This window comes from Acinonyx jubatus, chromosome B1 (assembly GCF_027475565.1).
Source record: "Acinonyx jubatus isolate Ajub_Pintada_27869175 chromosome B1, VMU_Ajub_asm_v1.0, whole genome shotgun sequence".
NCBI classification, from domain to species: Eukaryota; Metazoa; Chordata; class Mammalia; order Carnivora; family Felidae; genus Acinonyx; species Acinonyx jubatus.
In genome coordinates this window covers 99,559,232-99,584,936 of record NC_069382.1, presented here as the reverse complement: position 1 = coordinate 99,584,936, position 25,705 = coordinate 99,559,232, and the positions used below count along the sequence as shown (strand labels likewise).

The window sequence follows — 25,705 nt, the reverse complement described above, 5'->3', positions numbered from 1 at the left end:
TTACATATTACACATATTTTCAAAGATTCTACCTGTGTGGCAAAAAGCATTACCTTTATTTTTCCTCTTCTGATGACTCTTTGGAATTTCTTTAAACCCCCATAAACTGACTGAATGGATGTAGGTAAAATCCCTGTTGGTTACATTAGCCCACACTTAGGTGGTAGTTGTAATTCAGACAACTAACGCCTTCTGTATGAAACAATTTTTCCTCCCTCTTTCTTTAAGGGGGTGGGGATACAAAAGTGGCTCATGAAAATTTTCTCTTTGTCATAAAACTGTGTTGAACATGTGGAGCACTGTGGTATGCTGGACAAGAGTAAATAGTTGCAAAGAATAAATTTTTAGATTTGTTGATTACACAGGAAGAATATTGGTTTCCTGTTCAGGATGGTTTTACCTTTTGATCTACACAATGACTGAGCTAATGCATATGTGATAGATTACTTCTTAAACAATGAGCTAGAGAAATATTAAGACTAGAATACATAAAATGCTCATTGAGCTTAAGGTGCTGTCTTAGTTTTAATGTTTCTTGTATCTGTTTTAATCTCTTAATATCTGTTGCACATTTTTAATGGATATGATGTTCAGCAAATAAATACCCAGGAAAGGATTTGCATGCAAGAGTACTAATGCTGCTTTTGGGGAGGGGGCTTTGGACAAATATATTTTTGCTGCTTTATGATTTTTCCTGGCCATCAAAGGGATGTAAGGTGAGTTGGAATGTCACCAGAACCAAGGTTGCTTTTTCTTCCTCTTGTTCTCAAGGACCACCTGAGCTATTAGATCTTTTCCTTCAGTTTATGTCCATTTCATTTCTCTCTCTCTTTATTGAACAGATTGCTTATATTTCTTTAACTATAAGGCAGAAAATGAGAATAATAGGGATCCCCAAGTTTATTTGTAGAAAGCCACTAACTAAAATTTCTGGACATTATTTAGGAGAAAGATAATATGATCTGGCAAGCATGAGGTGTACCAATCCTGGCCTAAGTAGTGGGGCTGGGGCTGAGAAAGGGATGGTAGTAAAATAGCCCAGGAGGCTGTGGTGGGTCATAGGGTAGGGGTGTTTGTGTGTGCATGCTCCTTGTGGAATAAGAGCTGTCCTCAGAGCAGGATATCAGGACTCATTTATTCCAAGATGATTCTTATTATACAGAGGTCAGAATTGAATCAACAGAAGTTACTAAGAAGGGGTATCCATTACAATTTTGGAGTGCCTTTTACGAAAAAAAATAAAGTATTACAAACAACTCATGACAAACAAATATTCAGAAAAAGGTTTGCATCCAAGAGTACTGATGCTAGTTTTATAGTAGACTTTATATGCGCTGTATGTAAACCAATCCTTAAGTTTGTACTTGTTATGTTTTCACCTCTCTAATAGATTTGGGTTTCTCCACTACAGCATCTAGGGCACTATGAGTGTAACAATAGTAGCTCTGAAATAAGATCAGATCGATATGTTTAAAGTTGGTAGAATGGGTAGGATACTTAGGATATGTGTTACTGTGTCCTCAATATAATGCACTAACTGCCCCAGTATGATGGTAGAGGCATAAAGTTCTGACTTAAATAGGAGATAATTGAGAAAATTCTTCCTCAAAGCGTTGCTGGTGACTCCTCCAATTTTACTAATTCATTTTGTGTCTAGTCTTTAAAAAGACATTTATCTAGCACCTCAGGTATATAGAAAGGGAGAAAAAAGAACATTGTGAAAACCTGTGACGGGATGGTTCCCATTTTGCAGATTAGAAAACTGAATCTCAGATATGTTGACTAATTTATTATAGGTCATGAAGCCCTGACTGCCAGTCAGGGGCAGAACAAGGATTTGAAACCAGAATATTCTGACTCTATAGCCCACTCTTCTCACTTGTATTCTTTCTTAAGGAACCTGATGTGCCATAGGGAAGAATGTACACAGACCATTGTAATCCTGGGTAAAAGATAAAACTTGCCACCTCAAGAGAGGTAGATATAAAGAATTTTGAAGAAGGAACATGACTTGAAACTGGATTTTGACATGTTAAACTATAGATATGTAAATTTAGGATTAGGAAGAAGGTGGTGGGCAGGAACGGTTAACCATTCTTAGGAACATTTATACCTACAAAAAGCAGAGAAAAATGATTTAGGACTATTTATGTGGTAGACAACATTCTGAAGAATGTAAAACATCTTCTTAACATTTAAAAGTAAGCATTATAGTTCCTCGGGTGGAAAAAAATGAAGGAAAACCAGATTAGCGATCAGTGATCTTTTAGGAAACATTAGAGACAAGTTAGAGACAAATGATCATGATCTTTTCTTTTTGTTACTAAAAAATGCAAAGTGCCTCTCTCTACCTCTCAAATCAAAACCACAAAGTGAGCATTAGTTCTAAGGGAAAGGCTATTTAATGATCTGTGTGTCAACTTTATAATACTTGTTTTGCTCTCTAAAGACTTCGGTGTTTCATCCCAGCATCATCAGCTCAGGCCTTTACCCTTCCAGAATGGAAGAATTCAGGCCCACACATTTTTCTGTGTGGGGGCTTTTCCAATGAGGCTTTTGATGTTCTCATAGTCTTGGTATTTCTATTTCTCCAGCTATTTCCATTAGAGAATGGGTCAATATATGCTACATTTATGGGACCCTGTAGAAAATTCGTTCCTAAGCTCCTGGCTTATCCCTATTAACACATAACAGACGCCATTATGGAAGTTGGTCTTATAATTTCTTTCTTGAAATGCCTGAGGATAAAGCTACCATACGCTGTGGCATACTTTCACTTTTTAACATGTCTGACACATCAGCTGGCTTTTTTGGCTATAGTGGTGGTAAAGTCAGTAGTAGACTGCTAGCTACTGCATGTGTCACACCCCCTACTTCCCCTTTGAAAATAAAATTCTATTCAATAAGCTGTTTTCATTGCTTAGCATTGTTTGTGACTCAGCCTCTTAGACTCGAGTAGCCCAAGTTCTTTAAAAAGGGAAGCCTCAGCAGTGCTTAAGTTGGTTAAGCATCTGACTCTTGATTTTGGCTCACGTTATGATCTCACAGTTCATGAGTTCAAGCCCCACATCGGGCTCTGTGCTAACAGCTTGGAACCTGCTTGGGATTCTTTCTCTATCCTCTCTCTCTGCCTCTCCCCTGCTCTCTCTCTCTCCCTGTCTCTCAAAATAAATAAATAAACTTAAAAAAAGGGAGGCTTCAATCCCTGAAGCTGTCTACCGAAGAGACTGGTCAGTCAGTTGCACACATTGTCCATTCAGCAAAGCTGACTTTCAAGGACTCCAAGTCCTGTGAGAATTTTCTCTTTCTCACCCTTTCCCATCACTTTGTAAAACTTAAAAATGTTTTTTTAGTGTTTATTTAATTTTGAGAGAAAGCGCAAATGAGAGAGAGGCTGAGAGAGGGGGAGACACAGAATCTGAAGCAGGCTCCAGGCTCTGAGCTCCCAGCGCAGAGCCCGACGTGGGGCTCAAACTCACAAACGGCGAGATCATGACCTGAGCCAAAGTGCAACGCCCAACTAAGCCACCTAGGTGCCCCCACTTTGTAAAACTTTAATTTGGACTGGAGCTTAATGCCCATATTAATGTGTCTCTTGTTAGTTTCTCTACAGGCCTCTTGGCTTTTCAAGATACAGTTATCTCCCTGTATTTAGGGACATATTGAATTCTCTCCATACCACCTAGAGACTATTCAGCTATGATCTCTGTGTTTTCCATGTGAAACTGAATTTCCTCAGGCATAGGTTGGTGCCCAGTCTTTGTCTTTATCAGACCTGTAGTCCTCCATGATAGATTTACCTCTGTAAATCTATCTGTGGATCACAGTTAAGTCTCACTCTTGTGCTCTTCCATGTGGTAAATTTTAATGATGTTCATAATCTTTTGGGATGGAAGAATTATTTCCATGGTACTTTTAATTTTGCAAAGTATTTTCAAATTCATTATCTCATTGAGTCATATTTTACTGATAAGAAATTTGATGTTTGTGCAGGTTAAGTGACTTTCCCAAGATCACATTCTTAAGTTAGTGGTGAAGTTAGAGCAAAACCCCAAGACTTCCTGGCCCCTAATGATCTTACATATTTCCGGTGTAAAATAGTGAGATGCCAAATTCTAGGTACATTAGACTACACAGAGAAGGTTGAATTAGATTGTGCCTACTATTCCATCTCACTTCACTCTATCAGTGATAGCTGATGAGTCAGGCAAGGCATCATCCACCTTCGCCTACCCAACACCTTGTCTGAGAAATTTCAGGATTTCTAAGAAGTTAGAGCAGCTGAATTCACACAGCTACAGAAGCTAGGTTTTACTCATGTTTTTCATTTCTTTCTGGGCCTTTTAAAAGCACCAGAGCATTTGATGTTTCCTAACAATTCTTTCATGTCTGAAGAAAGAAAGTGATTGCATCCACTGTGAATTTAAGTTGAATTGGACGTTCAGGGTACAGTGTTTTAAGGCTGACATGGGAGTATCACACTAGGCATTTGTCTGCATTTGGCAACCAAGAGGCACCTCACTGCCTAAATGTAACAATAATGGGAGTATCTTCCAAACCCTTGGAACTTTACATTTTGTGTAAATATAAGACCCATGTCAAGTCACACAGCAGTTACCAGAAGTAGAATGGGACAGTCTGACAGTAATAGCAATAGATTTGCAAGGCATTTCATATTTATAAAGCACTTTCACATCCATTTATCTCCTCTTATGGCAAAACAGGTAAGGAAATTTTTTTCTGGTTATATGTATTTCACTAAGGACTTTATTTTCTTTGTACATTAAAAATTAAGCCTTGCAACTTACACATAAATATTAGCTTTCTTCTCTCCAATATAAGTGCTTTAATTAAAATCTTGTAAAAATATATTATTTACATTTATCTTCATCTTTCCTGCCTAACTTTGTTTCTAAGCTCTCTGTTAATCATTTGTTCTTCCCTCTTCTACAGTAGCTTTGAGTGTATCATTCATTTACAGTCCATTGTCCTATCATTCATAATGTCAAAAGATAAACTGAGGCATATTTTAAAATTTAAGAGTTTATTTGAGCAAAAATATATTTGAATTGGACGGCATCCCATCTAGCAAATAGAAGGGAGCTCTGGGGAATTGTACAAAATGAAAAACTTTGATATCCAGAGAAAGCAAGAACAAGGAAGGTATACTATGCAAAACAAAACAAAACAAAACAAAAAAATGTGTTGGTTATTACAAAGCTACTTTCTTTTAGGGATGGCACTGGTCTATCAGGTAGATTATCTGGTGCTGATCAGACAGTTCCTGATTGACTGGTTTAAGATTCCATTCCTGGGAGAAATGAAGCTAGAATTAAGTCTTGGTTTAATGACTTTATTTTGGGCCTGTTGTTTTGTTTTTTAAAACTAAATGATAATTTTTTAAAGAGTATAGCCTGATTTAGATTTAGATTGTGTGGTACTGTTTCCTAAGGAATTCAAGTGCCACACTCCACTGGTGAGAATAGAACCACACCAGGGCCCCCATTGGCTGGGGCATCAGAGCCTAACTAAAGGAAGAACAAGCTCCATATCCATCCAGTCAGTCCTGTAGGGGCAGCTACAAGACACTGCATCACCTCAGAGCTTCCTAAATCCCTCACTTTCCTCAGATCCAAAGGGGTTGTGAAAAGCTATTCTTCTATTTTTGTTGTAGAAAATTCTAATTTCATCCTGATATCTATTCTTCCCTCCTGCTTAGAAAAAGAATCCTGATTTTTAGCTAGATATATTGCTGTTCCTCATAAAGACCATGTTTCCTACTTGCCCTTTGCAGTGAAGTGTGGCCATGTAGCTATAATGGCTGGAGCTCTAGTAACTCTTCTGGACCTTAAGGACAGGGGACCATACTCTCGGGATGTTAAAGCTGAGAGCTGTGATAGTGAATATTTTATGTAGCTGCCAAATCAACTCTGATTTCCTAGTTCCTGACTTCTTTTATGTAAAAGAGAAGCAAGTATATCTTGTTTAAGCCACTGTTATTTTGGGTTTCTCATTACAGTTGACCCTTGAACAATGTGGGGGTTAGAGGCACTGACCCCTGCACAGTTGAAAATCCATGTATAACTTTTGATTGCCCCCAAATTTAACTAATAGCCTGCTATTGACTGGAAACCTTACTGATAACTTAAATAGCCCATTAACATGTATACTCTATATGTGCTATATGCCATATTCTTGCAATAAAATAAGCTAAAGAAAAGACAGTGTTGTTAAGAAAATCATAAGGAAGATAAAATACCTTTACAGTATAATACTGTATTTATTTTTAAAATCTTTATATAAGTGGACCTGTGCAGTTCAAGCCAGTATTGTTTAAGGGTCAACTGTATATGCAGTTAACAACACTGTATAAGTACATTAGGCCATGCTCTTTTTAGACAGTCCTATTTGGTATTTGTTTTTTGTTTTTTTTTTACTACAAAATATTTAAGGTACATTGTTGAACAACATCATGGGCTATGGGAGTACAAAAATAAATAGCTATCCCTAGCCTACAAAATTTTACATTTTAGTAGGAAAGACAATATAAAACTGTGAATGCAAACGGTGGGTGGGTAAGTTAATTGGTAAGTGTACAATTTGCTAACCTCTACTGTCATAAGAATAGACTTATAGACTAATGGAATAGAATTGAGACTCTAGAAATAAACCCTGTAATTTATGATCAGTTGGTTTTGGCAAGGGTGCCAAGACAGTTCAAAGGACAAAGAATAGTCTTTTCAACAGCTGGTGCTGGGACAACTGCATATCTATTTGCAAAAGAATGAAGTTGGACCCCTACTTCATGTGATATACCAACATTAACCAAAAATAAATCATAGAACTGAATTTTAGACCTAAAATAACAAAACTTGTAGAATAAAACATAGAAGTAAATATTCTTGGCTTTGAATTAGTCAAGGTTTCTTTAATATGTCACTAAAAAAAGCAAAATCAACAAAAAAATGAGACTTCATTAAAATCTACAACTTTTGTCCTTCAAAGGACACCATAAAGAAAGTGAAAAGATAACCCACAGAATGGAATAAAATATTTGCAAATCATGATTCTTATAAGTGATTTGTATTCATAACGTATAAAGAATTCTTGTAACTGAACAATAAAAAGGCAACTCATTTAAAAATGGAAAAATTATTTGAATAGACATTTCTCCAAAAAAGATGTACACATGGCCAAAAAGCACATGAAAAGATGTTCAATATCATTAATAGGTAAAAACAAACCAAAATCATAATGAGGTGCCACTTCATACCCATTAAGGTAAGTAAAATAAAAAAGACAATAGCAAATGTTGACAAGGATGTGAAGAAATAGGACCGTAATGTATTGATGTATTGCTGGGGAGAATGTAAAATAATGGTACAGCTTATGTATATATACATATGTATATGTATATATATATATGTGTGTGTGTGTGTGTGTGTATTAAATTTGGAGTACTGTATGACCCAGCAGTTCCACTCTTAGATATATGCCCAAGAAAATGAAAACACATCGAAAAGCTTATAAACAAATGTTAGCACCAACATTAATTAAAATAGCCAGAAAGTGGATAGATAAAATGTAGCATATCCATACAATGGAATATTATTTGGCAATAAAAATACTGAAGTACTGATATATTCTGCCACGGGTGAACCTTGAAAACATAATGCAAATTTCAAGAAGCTGATTGTATGATTCTGTTTATATAAAATGTCCAGAAAAAGCAAACCCATCGTGGCAGAAAGTAATGTATTCATTTCCAGAGTTTGGGATAAGAGAGAATAGGAAGTGAGTGCTAGTGGGTATGGGGTTTCTTTTTGGGGTGATGAAAATGTTCTCAAATTAGATAGTAGTGAGTTTCCTAAGTTCATGAATATACTAAAAACCACTGAATTGTATATTTATGGTGTGTAGATTATATCTCAAAGTTGTTACTTTGTTTTGCAGGTTTCATAATTGTGGTTGAAACACATGCAGTATGCTTTTGGTTTGTGGCTGTACTGAAGTAATGTCCCTATATGAAGCTATATCTGTCTCTAAGAATTGCATATATAACCAGCATATATAAAACAACTGTATTATTACAATTAAGAATGAAATCAATAGATTAAAATTTTAAATTTTCATTTAAATAGTAAAAGATACCGCATGGCATTCAATCACTACTCTTGCTGCCAATTATCATCACCAAATTAAGGTCCAAACACTGAAGAAGCGGTAATGCTTTTTCTTTCAGTAGCAAATTAAAATGGTATTCTTCAACCCTTTGGTATATTTGAATGTTTAAAAAATATATTTAAGATAAATAACTGTACCAACAAATACTATAGAAATGTGGCAATGGTTCTAGAAAAGGTGGTTCCACAGGTCTTCCCTGTCACTCATTATTAGGAATTCCATAGTCTACTAACTGCTCAAAACAAAAATCTATGCAATCATCTTTGTTTTCTTTCTTTCTTTTGTACACCATATTCAATCTGTCAAAAAATCTTACTGGTTCTAGCTTTAGAATTGATCTTTAATCAAGCACTTCTAACCATAGCTATCTCTACCATTCTAATCTAAGGCATGTTCAACATTTGTTTTAATATTTCAATAATTTTCTTAAATGGTGCTCCTTCCCTCAGTTCTTGTTCCACTAAAAGCCTCTTTTCACACAGGAGATGGAATGATCATTCTAAAATATAAATCAATTTATGTCATACTTATCAGAATCTTCAAGTGGCTTCCTATCTCCCCAAAAGTAAAAGCCAAAGTCATTTATTGGCTTACAAGACCCTTCTCATCTGACCTCAATAATGTGATTTCTCACTACTCTTCTCTCTTACCTCCAATTCACACTGGCTTCCTTACTGCTCCTTGAACAAAACACCATGTGACAGCCTCAGGGCCATTGCATTGGGTATTCTGCATGAAATGATGTCTACTCCAATATCCACTTGACTTATTCCTTCACCTTCTTCAATTCTTTGCTCAAATGTTTTTCTTTGAAAGACTTTTTCTGATCACCTTATTAGTATTGACCTCTGAAGAACTAGCTACCTTCCTTCCCTGCTTTTTCCCCCTCTATAGCTTATTGTCACCTTCTAACTGCATAATTTCTTATTTATTCTTTAATTGTCTGAGTCCTCCCACATTAATATATACTCTGTGAAGGCAGGGATTTTATGTGTTTTGCCCATTGCATTCCTACCAGCCATGCAAAAGGGTTCCTCTTTCTCCACATCCTCACCAACATCTGTTGTTGCCTGAATTGTTAATTTTAGCCATTCTGACTGGTGTGAGTTGGTATCTCATTGTGATTTTGATTTGTATTTCCCTGATGATGAGTGATGTTGAGCAATTTTTCATTTGTCTGTTAGCCATCTGGGTGTCTTATTTGGAAAGGTGTCTACTCATGTCTTTTGCTTATTTCTTCACTGGATTATTTGTTTTTTGGGTGTTTGATAAATTCTTTGTAGATTTTGGATACTAAACCTTTATCTGATATGTCACTTGCAAATATCTTCTCCCATTCTATAGGTTGCCTTTTAGTTTTGCTGACTGTTTCCTTCACTGTGCAGAAGTTTTTTATCTTGATAAAGTCCCAATAGTTGACTTTTGTTTTTGTTTTCCTTGCCTCTGGAGACTTGTCAAATAAGAAGTTGCTGCAGCTGAGGTCAAAGAGGTTGTTACCTGTATATTTCTATAGGATTTTGATGGCTTCCTGTCTTACGTTTAGGTCTTTCATCCATTTTGAGTTTATTTTTGTGTTTGGTGTAAGAAAGTGGTCCAGGCTTATTCTTCTGCATGTCGCTGTCCAGTTTTCCCAGCACCATTTTTTCCATTGGATACTCTTTTCCTGCTTTATCAAAGATTAGTTGGCCATATGTTTGTATGTCCACTTCCGGGTCCTCTATTCTGTTCCATTGATCTATGTGTCTGTTTTTGTGCCAATACCATACTGTTTTGGTGATTACAGCTTGTAATATAGCTTGAAGTGTGGAATTGTGATGCCTCAAACTTTGGTTTTCTTTTTTAGGATTACTTTGGCTATTTGGGGTCTTTTCTCGTTCCATACAAATTTTAGGACTGTTTACTCTAGCTCTGTGAAGAATGCTGGTATTATTTTGATAGGGATTGCATTGAATATGTAGATTGCTTTGGGTAGTATTGACATTTTAACAATATTTGTTCTTCTAATCCATGAGCATGGAATGTTTTTCCATTTTTGTGTGTGTGTCTTCTTCAATTTCTTTCATAAGTTTTTTATAGTTTTCAGTGTATAGATTTTTTCACCTCTTGGGTTAGGTTTATGCCTAGGTATTTTATGGTTTTTTGTGTAATTGTCAATGGGATTGATTCCTTGATTTCTCTTTCTGCTTCATTATTGGTGTATCAGGATGCAACCGATTTCTGTACATTGATTTTGTATCCTGTGACTCTGCTGAATTCATGTATCAGTTCTAGCAATTTTTTGGTGGAGTTTTTTGGGTTTTCCACATAGAGTATCATGTCATCTGTGAAGAGTGAGTTTGACCTTCTTGCTGATTTGGATGCCTTTTATTTCTTTGTGTTGTCTGATTGCTGAGGCTAGGACTTCCAACACTGTGTTGGATAACATTGGTGAGAATGGACATCTCTTTTGTGTTTTTGACCATAGGGGGAGAGCTTTCAGTTTTTCGCCATTGAAGATGATATTAGCTGTCGGTCTTTCATATATCGCCTTTATAATCTTTAGGAATGATCCTTCTTCTACCCCTACTTTCTTGAGGGATTTTATCAAGAAAGGATGCTGTATTTTGTCAAATGCTTCTTCTGCATCTATTGAAAGGCTCATGTAGTTCTTATCCTTTCTTTCATTAATGTGATTTATCACATTGATTTGCAGATATTGAACCAGCCCTGCATCCCAGGTATAAATCCTACTTGATCGTGGTGAATAATTCTTTTAATGTATTATTGGATCCAGTTTGCTAGAATCTTGTTGAGAATTTTTGCATCCATGTTCGTCAGGGAAATTGGTCTATAGTTCTCCTTTTTAGTGGAGTCTTCATCTGGTTTTGCAATCATGGTAATGCTGGCCTCATAGAATGAGTTTGGAAGTTTTCCTTCCATTTCTATTTTTTGGAACAGTTTCCAAAGAATAGGTGTTAGTTCTTCCTTAAATGTTTGGTAGAATTCCCCTGGAAAGCCTTCCAGCCCTGAACTCTTGTTTGTTGGGAGATTTTTGATTACTGATCCAATTCTTACTGGTTATGGGTCTGTTCAAATTATCTATTTCTTTCTGTTTCGGTTTTTCTAGTTTATATATTTCTAGTAATTTTTCCATTTCTTCCAGATTGCCCTATTTGTTGGGATATAATTGCTAATAATATTCTCTTATTGTTGGTATTTCTGTGGTGTTATGATCTCTCCTCTTTCATTTGTGATTGTATTTATTTGTTTTTTTTTTTAATTTTTGATCAAACTGGCTAGAGGTTTATCAATTTTTTTAGTTCTTGTAAAGAATCAGCTCCTGGTTTCATTGATCTATTCTACTATTTTGTTTTATTTCGATATCATTGATTTCTGGTCTAATCTTTATTATTTCCCTTCTTTTGCTAGTTTTGGGATTTATTTCCTGTTCTTTTTCCAGATTTTGTAGGTCTAAGTTTAGATTGTATATCTGAGACTTTTCTTCCTTCTTTAGGAAGTCCTGTGTTGCTATATATTTCCCTGTTATGACCACCTTTGCTGCGTCTCAGAGGTTTTGCGTTGTTGTGCTTTCATTTTCATTGGCTTCCATGTACTTTTTAATTTCCTCTTTAATTTCTTGATTACCCCTTCCGTTATTTAGTAGAATGTTATTTAATCTCCAAGTATTCATGGTATTTCCAAATTTTTTCTTGTGGTTGATTTCATGTTTCATAGTGTTGTGGTCTGAAAATATGCTAGGTATGATCTTGATCTTTTTGTACTTGTTAAGGACTTATTTGTGACCCAGTATGTGATCTATTCTGGAAAATGTTCCATGTCCACTGCAGAAGAATGTGTATTCTGCTTTTGGATGAAATATTCTGAATATATCTGTTAAGTCCATTCAGTCCAGTGTGTCATTCAAAGCCCCTGTCTCCTTGTTGATTTTCTGCTTAGATGATCTGTCCATTGCTTTAAGTGGGATGTTGAAGTCCCCTAATATTATGGTATTATTATCAATAAGTTTCTTTATGCTTGTGATTAAATGATTTATATATTTGGGTGTTTCACATTGGGGGCATAAATACTTACAATTGTTAGATCTTCTTGATGGATAGGCCCCTTAATTATGATACAATGCCCCTTTTCATCTCTTGTTACAGTATTTATTCCAAAATCTAGTTTAGGAGCACCTGGGTGGCTCAGTAGGTTAAGAGGCATGACTCAGGTCATGATCTCATGGTTCATGAGTTTGAGCCCCACGTCGGTCTCCGTACTGACAGCTTGGAGCCTGGAACCTGCTTCCGATTCTGTGTCTCCCTCTCTCTGCCCCTTCCCTACTCGCTGTCTGTCTCTCTCTCAAAAATAAATAAGCATTAAAAAAATTTTTTTAATCTAGTTTAATATTGGTATGGCTACTCCAGCTTCCTTTTGATGACCATAGCATAATAGTTGGCTCTCCATCCCCTTACTTTCAAACTGAAGGTGTCTTTAGGTGTAAAATGAGTCTCTTGTAAGCAGCATATAGATGTGTCTTATTTTCTTATCCATTGGGATACCCTGTGTCTTTTGATTGGAGCATTTAGTCCTTTGACAATTTTTTTTAAATTTTTAATGTTTGTTTATTTTGAGAGAGAGACAGCATGAGTGAGGAAGTGGCAGAGAAGTAAGAAGAGAAAGAGAGTCTCAAGCAGACTCCACACTGTCAGCACAGAGCCCGATGTGGGGCTCAAACTCACAAAACTGTGAGATCATGACCTGAGCCGAGATCAAGAGTCAGATGGTTAACTGACTGAGCCACCCACACACCCCTAGTCCATTGACATTTAGAGTGAGTACTGAAAGTATGAATTTAGTGCCATTATGTTGCCCATAGACTTTGTGTTTCTGGTGATGTTCTCTGGTCCTCTCTAGTCTTTTTGCTTTTGCTTTTTTTGTTTTGTTTTGTTCTGTCTTTTCTCCAGATAGTCTCCCTTAAAATTTTTTGCAGAGCTGGCTTAGTGGCCAAAACTCCTTTGGTTTTTGTTTATCTGGGAAACTCTTTATCTCTCCTTCTGTTTTTAATGACAGTCTTGCTGGATAAAGAATTCTTGACTGCATATTTTTCCAATTCAGCATGTTGGCTATATCTTGCCACTCCTTTCTGGCCTTCCATGTTTCTGTGGATAGGTCTGCCACGAACCTGATCTCTCTTCCCTTATTGGTTAACGACTTTTTTTCCTTGCTGCTTTTATAATTCTTTCCTTGTCTGTGTATTTTATGAATTTGACTATGATATGCCTTGGTGATGGTCAGTTTTTGTTGAATCTAGTGGGAGTTCTCTGCACTTCCTGGATTTTGATGTCTGTGTCCTTCCCCAGATTAGGAAGGTTTTCCAACATAGTTTGCTCACATCAACCTTCTGCCCTTCTTTCTCTCTCTTCATCTTCTGGGACTCCTCTATGATTCAGTTGTTATTCCTTTTTAATAAATCACTGAGTTCTCTGAGTCTTGTATCGTGATCTTTTTCCTTTGTTTCCCTCCTTTTTTTCTGATTTATTATTCTCCATAATTTTACCATCTATATCACTGATTCACTGCTCTGCTTCATCCATCCTTGCGTTCGTGAAACCTATTTGAGATTGTGTGTAGTTTATAGCATTTTTAATTTCATCCTGACTAGATTTTATTTTTTTATCTCCACTGAAAGGGATTCTATGGTTTTTTCAACCCTAGCTAGTACTCCTGGTAATATGGTTCTAAATTCTAGTTCAGATATCTTGCTTATATCTGTGTTTATTAAGCCCCTGGCTGTCATTTTTTTCCTGTTCTTTTTGGGGTGAATTCCTTCATTTTGTCATTTTGGAGGAAGAAAAAATAAAATAAAAAATAAGGACTTAAAAACAAATCAAAAAAATCAAATAAAGGACGCTAGATCTTAGGTGTGTCTTGGTCAGCATGTCGAAAGAAGCTTGATAGAATAGAGCAGAAAGGGGGGAAAGGTAAGAAAAAATTTAAAAACTAAAAAATATTACATAATAAAAAAATGAAATAGAATAAAGATTTAAAAATAAAGTAAAAGTAAAAAAAACTAAAATAAATTTTTCTCTTTCTATATCTGAGAAAGAGGAAGAGAAGAAAGAAAAAGAAAACAATTTAAAAATAGAAGCAAAGAAAACAAATAAATAACCCAGCAAACAGAGTGAAACCTGAATGAAGTTACATCCAGTTTCCTCTAGAAGTGAAACTATGAAGCCTTACACTAAGCAGGTGGAGTGACTTGTGCTGGTCTTCTAGGGGATGTCCTTCTAGGGTGCAGTTGGGTGGGGCTTGGTGTAATGGCTCCATTCTCCCCTAGGTGGTGCTGCTTAGCTTAGCTTACTGGGGTGGATTATTGTGTTGCACATGTCCGTGCACGAACATGCTCATATGTGGGAGAGGTGGAAATGGCTTCACCCAGCTCCCTAGTCTCTGTTACAGGAATTTGGTGCACTCAACAACCTGCGATCAAGCCCCACTCCTTTGTCTCAAGCCTCCATCCACTCCTCGCCTCTACCCTGTCCGTGTCCAAGCTGTCCACCTACCAGGCAGCACCTCCCTCCAGAGTTTTATCTCAGATGGGTTTGTGTTCAAAACCCCATGCTTCAGAGATCCCTGAGACTTGGACCTGCACCAACTCTCTGGGGGAGGGTCTTGCTGAGCAATAGACAGGTGCTGGCTTGCCCCAGAAAATGTTTGTGTGATCGTGCAATGTCAGATGTTCAGAGATTATGGCAAATCACAACATAGCCAGCTCCAGGTTTCACCACCCTCTCGTGTCTTTGTCCCAATACCAGCAAATGTGGCTGCTCTCTGGAGTCCACCTGGGACCCTTGCCTGTGGGGAGGCTTTATGGCCTGTACAAAATGCACTCCAAGCAGGGGAACCACTTTTCCCTGTGTGGCACATGGATCCCTCAGACACTGCTGCCGGCTCTGGGGAATTTACCCTGCTTCCTCACCAGAACACTGCCAGACACTGAGCTCCAAAACTTCAGACTCTGCACTCCACTGTTTATAGAATCCTGATGGTATTAAAACTCTCTCCTTTCTGTCTGTCAATGGTTTGGGGGAAGAAATTTCTTGTTCAGTCCCTTGTGAGTGTTTTCACTCTTTCTCTCCAGCTACTTTTGGGGAGTGCTTTTCTTGCACAATCCCATTGTGCTGCACTCTCCCCCTTTCTCTCTCTGTCTCTCTCCAAAAAACAGCACCGTACCCTCTGTGGCTTTTTTCTCATCAAGTTCACCTCTCTGCACCATGTACCTGGAAAGTTCTGGGGCCCAAGTTATTCAGATTGTTGTGTTAATTCTCAGATCAATTTCTTAGGTGTTCAAAATGGTTTGGTGCTGATCTAGCTGCTTTTCAGGGACAAGACAAGCTCAGGGTCTCCATGCTGCTCCACCATATTAACTCCTTTCCCTGATTTTTTTTTATTTCATTATAATCTGAAATGAAAAGTTGACCTTTCCATGAAACTTTTCCGTCTTAATACTACTATTCATAGTTAAATGACATGCTTTTATGATGTTCTCTTTGTGATTATGCTATATATTTTGAGAGAATTATGATGTGTATTTAAACTGGGATAGATAAAGTTTGTATTTCACAGTTACCATAGCCATTTAGTGTGATATGTAGTTCATTCCCTAACATTGAACTTTCTATTAATCTACATATTGCTAATTTTCTGGCCAAAAAGAACTGAAGAGTTGTCTTAGATAGCTGAGTGAAAGACTATTGCTTCTGCCCCACTGAGCAGATAACAATCAAAGAAAAACTTAGTCACCCCATTTGTCATATTTCTTCTTGGGCTTATTTTTTCATACATGTTCCTTCTTGGATTCATGTAGTTTACAATTTAAATAACATTACAAACATCTTTAATTTTGTAAAACATTAATGCCAGGATGGTATGAGTAGATTCATAGATGAAAGGAAATAATGTTTATTAATTGAAGGTTGTGTTAACATGACTGAGAGACACCTATTTTCATATTGCCTGAGTTATGTGGACTGAAGTTTGTGCTTTCAATCACACAAAAGAATGATAACTGCAGAGAGAAATCTCATTTTCTACCTTCCCTTTTCTGTGGAATAGTTTATTTCTGGGTTGAAGCGTTATCTCCATTTCATCAAATAGAGGCAAACCAATCTTTTTACCATCTACTTTTACCTGTGAGTATCTGCAGTTTTTGTAGAATTTTGGAAGAAAATAGCATACTAAAGTCTTTAACATTCTTTCAAATATCCACCCCATAACCATTTTACTGGCTTTCAGTGTTTGCTTGACAATATATAGCAGGCTTAAAATTTCTATCCAAGTAATAAATAATAAGTAGGCATTATATTAAATTTATTAAATTAAGTTAGTGGGAAATGGTTGACCTCCCACTGTCGCCAAATTTACTATTCAATCAAAGTTATCAAACAAGATATTTCTTTTGTGTCTCCAGATAGACAATAAGAAAGCTTGCAGGGAGAATTGGCATCAGTGTGCTTGGATTCCCCCTACTCAATTGTTCCCAATTGCTTCTATTCAAATGTTCATCCTCTGAGAGAATCACTTTCTGAGAAAAAGTAACTCTTTCCTGTTTTAAGTCAGTATGAGATCTACAATGGGAAAACAAAGATAAAACCACAAATCCATGGTATACAAGAGAGATTTAGATACTCTATGAATGAGCAGTCATAGAAACAGCCATTATATCTTAATTCTGTCAGTAATATGTGTGTGAATAAAATATTATTTCATGGATAGGCACTTCATCAAGTTGGAAATTTTTCCCACATTTTATGATTAACCACACTAAAGAGATAGCTCAACCGTATCTAATTTCTAACCTAATTTCTAAGAATGCAAATGCTTTTAGACTTTATAAACTGTTTTCCCCCACAACTTTATTGAGGTATAATTGGTACACCAAAAAAATGCATATATTTAATGTACAAAATTTGATGAGTTTGGACATAGGCATACCCATGAAACTATTACCACAATTAAGGTAATAAACATATCTATCTTTGTACTCTCCCTGCTTTTTGTAGTAATAACACTTAATATGAGATATGCCCTGTTAACAATTTGAGCATACAATATCATATATTAATCATATTATTAATCATATTAATCATATTGTTAACAGTGGGCACTATATCTTACAGCAGATCCCTAGAACCTATTCATCTTGCACGTATGAAATGCTATACTAATTCAACAACAGCTTTCCATTTCCCCTGCTCCCCTAGACCCAGGCAACCACCATTCTACTCTTGGTTTCTATAAGTTGAACTATTTTGGATACCTCACATAAGTGGAATAATGCAGTATTTACCTCTCTGTGACGGACTTATTTCAATTAGCAAAATGTCCTCCAAGTTTGTCCACGTTATTGCATATGGCGGATATCCTTCTTTTTTAAGGCTGAATAATACTCTGAAATATATATATATCATATTTTCTTTATCCATTCATTCATTGATGGATATTTAGGTTGTTTCCATATCTTGGCTATTGTGAATAATGCTGCAGTGAACATAAGAATACATATATCTCTTTGAGATCCTGATTTCAATTCTTTTGACTATACCCAGAAGTGGAATTGCTAGTTCATATGATAGTTCAATTTTTAATTTTCTAATGAACCACCATATTCTTTTCCATAGCTGCTGCACCATTTTACATTTCCACCAACAGTGTAGAGTGTTCCAATTTTTCCATATTCTTACCAATACTTGTTATCTTTTAGATTAAAAAAAAAAAGCCGTTCTAGCAAGTGTGAGGTGATATCTCATTGTAGTTTTGATTTGCATTTCCCTAATAATAAGTGATGTTGAGCTTCTTTTCACATATATGTTGTCATTTGTATGTCTTCTCTAGAAAAATGTCTATTCAAGCCCTTGCTCATTTCTTAATTAGGTAATTTAATGTTGATTTCAGCAATTGAGTTATAGCAGTTCTTTAATGTATTTCAGATACTAATCCCTTATCAGATATATGGTTTGCAAATATTTTCTCCCATTCTGTGGATTGCCTTTTATTCTGTTTACTGTTCTTTGTTGTGCAAATGTTGTTTAGTTTTGATGTAGTCCTACTTGTGGATTTTTGCTTTTGTTGACTGTGCTATTGGTATCATATCCAAGAAATCATTGCTAAGACCAATGTCAAGATTTTCCCTTATGTTTTCTGCTAGGAACTTTACAGTTTCATGTCTTTTCCTTAAACTTTTTGTATTTATTTTGAGAGAGAGAACATGTGCACAAGTCGGGGAGGGGCAGAGAGAGAGGGAAAGAGAGAATCCCAAGCAGGCTCTGAGCTGTCAGCACAGAGCCCGACACAGGGCTTGAACTCACGAACTGTGAGATTATGACCTGAGCCAAAATCAAGAGTTGGAAGCCTAACTGACTCAGCCACCCAGGTACTCCTGCAGTTTCATGTCTTACATTTAAGTCTTTAAGCCATTTAGAATTGATTTTTGTGTATGGCATAAGATAAGGGTCTAATTTCATTCTTTTCCATGTGGATATCCAGTTTTCCCTACACAGTTTGTTAAAAAAGATTATACTCTCCCCATTGTGTATTATTGGCATTTTTGCTGAAAATTAACTGACTATATATGCATTCGTTTATTTCCAGGCCCTCTATTCTGTTCCATTGGTCTATATGTCTGTCTTTATACCAGCATCATACTGTTTTAATTGCTGTAGATTTGTAATATATTTTGAAATCAAGAAGTATAATGGCTTCAGCTTTGTTTTTCTTTCTCAAGATTGTCTTGGCTATTTGGGAACCTCCATCGTTCCAAATGAGTTTTAGGATATTTTTTTTCTATTTCTGTAAAAATGTAAAAAATGTCAGGGCACCTAGGTGGCTCAGTCAGTTAAGTGTCCAGCTTCAGCTCAGATCATGATCTCATGGTTCATGGGTTCAAGCCCTGCATTGGGCTCTATGCTGACTGCTCGGAGCCTGGAGCCTGCTTCAGATTCTGTGCCTCCCTCTCTCTCTGCCCCTACCCTGGTCATGCTCTGTCTCTTTCTCTAAAAAAATAATAAGGAAACCTTTAAAAAAATGTTTTTAATATAAAAAATGTCATTGGAATTTTGAGGAGGATAACATGGAATCTATAGATTTCTTTGGGTGGTATGGATATTAAATAATATTATCTTCCCATCTGTGATTGGCATGTTTCCATTTATTTTTGTCTTCTTTAATTTCTTTTACCAGTGTTTTGTAGTTTTCAGTGTGTAAGTCTTTCACCTCTTTGGTTAAGTTTATTCCTAAGTAATTCTTTTTGATACAATTGTAAATAGAATTGTTTTCTTAATTTCTTTTTCAAATAGCTCATTGGTAGTTATAGAAACACATCTGATTTTTGTATGTTAATTTTGTATCCCACAACTTTACTGATTTTGCTTATTAGTTTAACGTGTGTGTGTGTGTGTGTGTGTGTGTGTGTGTGTGTGTGTATACACTTTAGGGTTTTCTGCCTATAAGATCATGTCATCTGCAGAGACAATTTTAAATCTTTTTTTCTTACTCAAATGCCTTTTACTTCTTTTTCTTGCCTAATTTCCCTAACTAGGACTTTTAGTACTGTGCTGAATAGATGTGGCAAGAATGGGCATCCTTTTCTTGTTACTGATCTTAGAGGAAAAGCTTTTAATTGTTCACTAGTATGATGTTAGCTATCACTTATCATAGATGGTCTTTATTGTGTTGAAATAAATTCCTTTATTATTTCTTTAAATAAGCTTTCTGTCCCTATTTCTCTCTCCTTCTTTAATGTGCATATTGGTACATTTGATGATGTCCCATAATTCCCTGAGGGTTTCTTACACGCTTTCTCATTATTTTTATTTTTTGTGCCTCTGACTAAATAATCTCAAGTGACTTGTCCTCAAGTTCGCCGGTTCTTTCTTTTGCCTGGTCAAGTTAAATGTTTAAGTTCTCTATTGAATTTTTCAGTTCAATTAATAAATTCTTGAGCTCCAGAATTTGTTTGGTTCTTTTTTATAATTTCCATTTCTTTATTAGTTTCTTTTTTTTTCATATATTGGTTTTCTAATTTCATTTAGTTATCTGTGTTCTTTTGTGGCTCACTGAACTTATTTAAGATGATGTTTTGAATTCTTTATCAGTAAATACATAGATACCCATTTCTTTAGGGTTGGTTTATTTTGTTCTTTTGATTGTGTCATATTTCCCTGAATCTTTATGTTCCTTGTAGCTTTGCATTGGTGTCTGCACATTTGAAGAAACAACCACCTCTCCCAGTCTTTATGGATTGGATTCAGCAAGGAAGCTGATCTTCACCAATCATCCTGGTTAGAGTTTCTGGGAGCCTCTCAAACCTTGTCTATGGATATTTACACTCCACTCCTCTTCCTCCCTCTTGGGAGAAAACACTTGGGTGGTTTTGTTTGTTTGTTTGTTTGTTTGTTTGGTTTGTCTGTTTGTTTTCAGCATGCAAGGGTCAAAATTATTGGACTCTCAAAAAACTTAGAATATGGGTTATAGACATAAAAGGTCTCTCTTGGAAAAGATGTGTATTCTCTTCTTTTCTGCTATCAGATGAACCACCTTTAGTTCCATAGGCAGCAAGAAGCAGCTGATCTTCTTGATTTTTCCCATCATTTCCTCAAATACTACAGCTTTAGTGGCATATATCTGTCCCCCAGGTGAAATAGTTTTACTAACTGTTTCTCAAGCAAGTTTCTAGAACCTTTCAACTAGGAATAATAGCATAGTGCCCATTGTTACTGGTCCCACTTTTCTCCATTCAGCAAATTCCACATCACATTTTAGGGTCTGAGATTTGTAGCACATCAGTTTCAGGGACCAAATTCCATGTCAGATAGAATACCCCCAGTCATAAGTAACATAAGGGCTGCTTTAGATTGGTCTGAACACCAAAGACATTTATTTCACATATTAGGAATTCTAAAAGTCGAGTAGACTCCAGGGCCAATTGATTTAGCAGCTTAGAGATGTCATTAGGGACCCCAATTCTCTGCTGCCACAGAGTTAGCTTCCTGCTAAAACTGGTTACTCTCATGGTCATAATATGGCCGCTAGAATAATATACTAGAATAATATTCTTCTTTGATTATTTCTAGCAGGAGACTGAAACTAGCCCTTTTTCCCGGGAACTCCAGTAGGTCCTTGATCCATATTGGCTTTGGTCTACTCATCCCCCAATTAGCCAGTTAAAAGGGGGCAAAGTCTTATCATAATTGGCTTACACTAATTTACTGAGGTAAAATGAATGTTGGAACATTATCTCCAAGATCCTCTATAGACAAGCCTTTGCCAGGGTACACTGATATGCAAATGAAAGTTCTAACTTCCTAATACCTTTTCTCTAGCCAACTTTCTTTTTTCTTTTTCTTTTTTCTTTTTATTTAAGTACAGTTGATACACAATGTTACATTCATTTCAGGTGTAAAACTGAGTGGTTTGACAAGTTTGTGCATTATGCTGTGTTCACCACAAGTATAACTACTATCCATCCCATTACATAGCTATGACAATATCATTGACTGTTCTTTATGTTCTGCTTTTTTATTGCTGTGACTTTATCATTCCATAATGGAAGGCCTGTATTTCTCTCTCCCCTTCATTCATTTTGCCCTACCCCCACCCCCCACCCTCCTCCAATCTGGCAACCATCAGTTTGTCTCTGTATTTATAGTTCTGATCTGCTTTTTGTTTATCCTTTTTTTTTTAATTCCATTTATGAGTTCTAGCCAACTTGCTCCCTGTGCTCTGCTACTTCAAAAGTCTGAGTAGGGACTGACAGAAAAATTATTTGACAAAGCTATGCATTTGTCATTTTGCTTTTGTCTTAAGTCATTGTCAGCAACCAACACTTTATTTATTTTTAATATTTATTTTAATTCCAGTTTAGTTAATGTACAGTTCTATACATTACTCAATGCTCATCATGATAAGTGTACTCTTAAACCCTTTCACTGTTTCACCCATCCACCCTATCTACTTCCCCTGTGGTAACTATCAGTTTGTTCTCTATAGTTGAGTCTTTTTTTTTTTTTTTTTGGTTTGTCTCTTTATCCCTTTGTTCGTTTATTTTGTTTCTTAAATTCCACATACAAGTAAAATCATATGGTATTTCTCTTTCTCTGACTAACTTATTTCACTTAGCATTATATTCTCAAAATGTGTGCTGCACATGGCAAGATTTCATTCTTTTTCGTTATGTATATATACCACATCTTCTTTGTCCATTCAATCATCTGTGGACACTTCAGATGCTTCCGTGATTTGGCTATGTAAATAATGCTGCGATAAACATAAGGATGCATATATCTTTTCAAATTAGTGTTATCATATTCTTTTGCAAATGCCAGTAGTGGGATTACTGAATCATATCGTGATTCTATTTTTAATTTTTTGAGGAACACTTTTCCACAGTGGCTGCAGTTTGCATTCCCACCAACACTGCAAGAGGGTTACTTTTTCTCCATATCCTCACCAACTTGTTGTTTCTTGTGTTTTGATTTTAGCCATTCTGACAGGTATGAGGTGATATCTCATTGTAGTTTTGATTTGCATTTCCTTGATGATGAATGATGTTGAGCATCTTTTCATATGTCTCTTGGCCATCTGTATGTCTTTGGAGAAACGTCTATTCATGCCTTCTGCCCATTTTTATTTGGATTCTTTGGGGTTTTTTGGTGTTCAGTTACATAAGTTTTTATATATTTTTGATACTAACCTCTTAATGGACATTTGCAAATTATCTTCTCCTATTCAGTAGGTTATGTTTTAGTTTTGTTGGTTGTTTCCTTTGCCATGCAAAAGACTTTTATTTTAATGTAATACCAATAGTTTATGTTTGCTTTTGTTTCCCTTGCCTCAGGAGACATATCTAGAAAGATGTCATAGCTGATGTCAGAGAAAATAAAGGCCATGTGTGAAAAACTGCCTGTGCTCTTTTCTAGGATTTTTATGGTTTCAGGTCTCACATTTAGATCTTTAATCCATTTTGAGTTTGTTTTTGTGTATGGTGTAAGAAAGTGGTTCAGCTTTTATTCCTTTGGAAACTGGAGAGTTTCCAGTTCTGTTAAAAATGATGTTGGTATTTTTATAGGAATTGCATTGAATCTGTAGATCGCTTTGGGTAGTATGGACATTTTAACAATATTTATTCTAATCCATGAACATGGAATAGCTTTCCATTTGCTTGTGAGTTCTTAAATTTCTTTCATCATTGTTTTATAGTTTTCAGTGTATAGGTCTTTTACGTCCTTGGTTAAATTTATTGTGAGGTATTTGCTTATTTTTGATGCATTTGTACATAGGATTATTTTCTTAATTTGTCTTTCTGCTACCTCACTACTAGTACATAGAAATGCAAAGGATTTCTGTATATTGATTTTGTGTCCTGCGACCTTACTGAATTCATTTATCAATTCTAATGTTTTCTGGTGGAGTCTTTAGGGTTTTCGATATATAGTATCATGCCATTTGCAAATAGTGAAAGCTTTACTTCTTCCTTGCCAATTTGGATACCTTTTATTTCTTTTCTCTATCTGATTGCTGTGGCTAGGACTTTAGTACTAAGTTAAATAACAGTGGTGAAGGCAGACATCTCTGTCTTGTTCCTGACAGTAGAGAAAAAGCTCTTGGTTGTTCCCCATTTAGGATATTAGCTGTGGGTTTTTCATATATGGCCTTTATTATGTTGAGGTATGCTCCCTCCAAACCTACTTTCTTGAGGGTTTTTTGTTTTCTGTTTTTTGTTTTTATCAAGAATGGATGTTGTACTTTGTCAGATTTTTTTTTCTCATCTACGGAAATGATCATATGGTTTTTATACTTTCTCTTGTCATCAGCCAACACTTGAATAATTCTGGACTCCCTGTATCATTTAGGAAGTCTTTAAGGTTGAAAGTAACGTACCCCAAAGTAGTGGCTTAAGCAAATAGACTTGTATTTGTGTCACATAAGAAATCTTGACATATGTATTTACTTGTATTGGCTCAGTAACATGACAATATCAAGGTTATCATCTATGATTATCTGTCTTTTTATATATGTCTCTCACCTCAGGGTGACAAAATGGCTGCTGCAATTTCAGTTATCAAGTTTATATTTTAATCCAGAAGGGGGAATGGTGACCCATATAATTAGCCAGAATTCATGACCCATGGCAACGCCTGACTGGTGGGTGTCCAAAGAGAATGGGTCTGCATAAAGCAAACATCTTATCTTCTGCACACTGCAAACTGGATAATGTATGTAAGCATTTAGACTTCAGTGCAGAGTAATTTACTTTCTTCCAGCATATGGAAATGAGTTAATAGGTGATGATAGGCATAAGGATCTAAATATGTCCAATCAGCTACCCTGTTCTGTAGGAATGCTTCAGGCTGTCTACTTGTAGCAACTCTCCTAGACTTGGGAGACCCAGTGCTATCCATAGCCCCTTGTTTCAGGTTTTCAGCCCAACTTCCTGGGTTTCTATCCAAAAGACCCCAGTTGGTTTGGTGAATTGAATCACAATTGAGGCTGCAGGAAGTTGTGGTTGACCTGTTTTTTTGTTACCCACAAATAGCCTGTATGATCTATTCTCATAACTTCTTCACAGTGTCCATGTGAGGAATAAGGGATTCCTTGAATCTATCTTTCTTCTTCTGTCTCCCAAAGTGGCCTTTGCCATTTTGGATTGGCAAGCTCTGGCAGACTGTGGAGATGACTTTGTCTCCTTGCCTAAGCCTCAAGAGTTGTCCTGTTCTTTGCTTCAACTCTCTTATCTTCCCTCTTCATCTCTTATAACTCACTGGACAGAGGGTGTGAAGAGGCTATGGTAGAGGTAGAAAGGATTATAGCAAAAGGGACTTCATTTTGGCCTTCATTAAGTCCTGCTTTGTTCCCACAGCATCTAGGAGCTGGATGCAGAATAGGGCAAGACTAGAGGATCTACTTCCCCCACCTCCACCATTCTCAGACTCGTCCTACTCTGAACAAAGAAAAGACTGAAGCCCTCCTGATGACGCCTTGGAATCTCAGACCTACTTGGAACCAAGGCAGCAAGTAGGAGGTAATTGTCTTCTGTTGCCTCCAGTTCCTACTCTCTTCACTGTTAGAACAGAGCATCACTCTCCTCCATATGAACTTCCCTTCTGAGCCTGCTTCCTAAATCCTGTCACGGAACTCTCCCCTCCCACACTGGTGGTTCTGTTCTAAGGCAAACCAAAATAAAAAAAATTACTCTAGATTTCTGAGTCTAGGGAACTGGCTAATGGTTTTTCACAACTGGAGCTTGAAGGAATATGATACATATTTTCACTTTTTGATGGATACTGGGCATTCATATATATAGAAGTGATATACATGTAGAAAGTCAACACCAGAGACCCAAATACAACTCATGAACAGATGTGGCTTCCCAGGCAATGAAGATTAGGTAGTAGGAAGTGTTCAGATACAAAGAAGCTAAGTGGTGACAGCATTTTATATGTATCCAGGACTCCCTGTGCTCCTCTTTTCCAGACACTTCAGGTTT

At 36.4% G+C, this 25,705-nt stretch overlaps 1 protein-coding gene across 4 annotated transcripts in view; it reads left to right on the top strand.

Moving 5' to 3' along the window:
* Window positions 1–25,417, top strand: part of ADAD1 (adenosine deaminase domain containing 1) — a 106,960-nt gene extending 81,543 nt beyond the window's left edge. For all 4 annotated transcript variants that reach the window (XM_053216992.1, XM_015074606.3, XM_015074604.3 and 1 more), the window contains one exon: window positions 25,079–25,417. In XM_053216992.1, the coding sequence (XP_053072967.1) occupies window positions 25,079–25,179 (101 nt within the window). In that variant the 3' untranslated portion in view covers window positions 25,180–25,417. The remainder of the gene's footprint in view (window positions 1–25,078) is intronic.
* The last annotated feature ends 288 nt before the right edge of the window (window positions 25,418–25,705 follow it).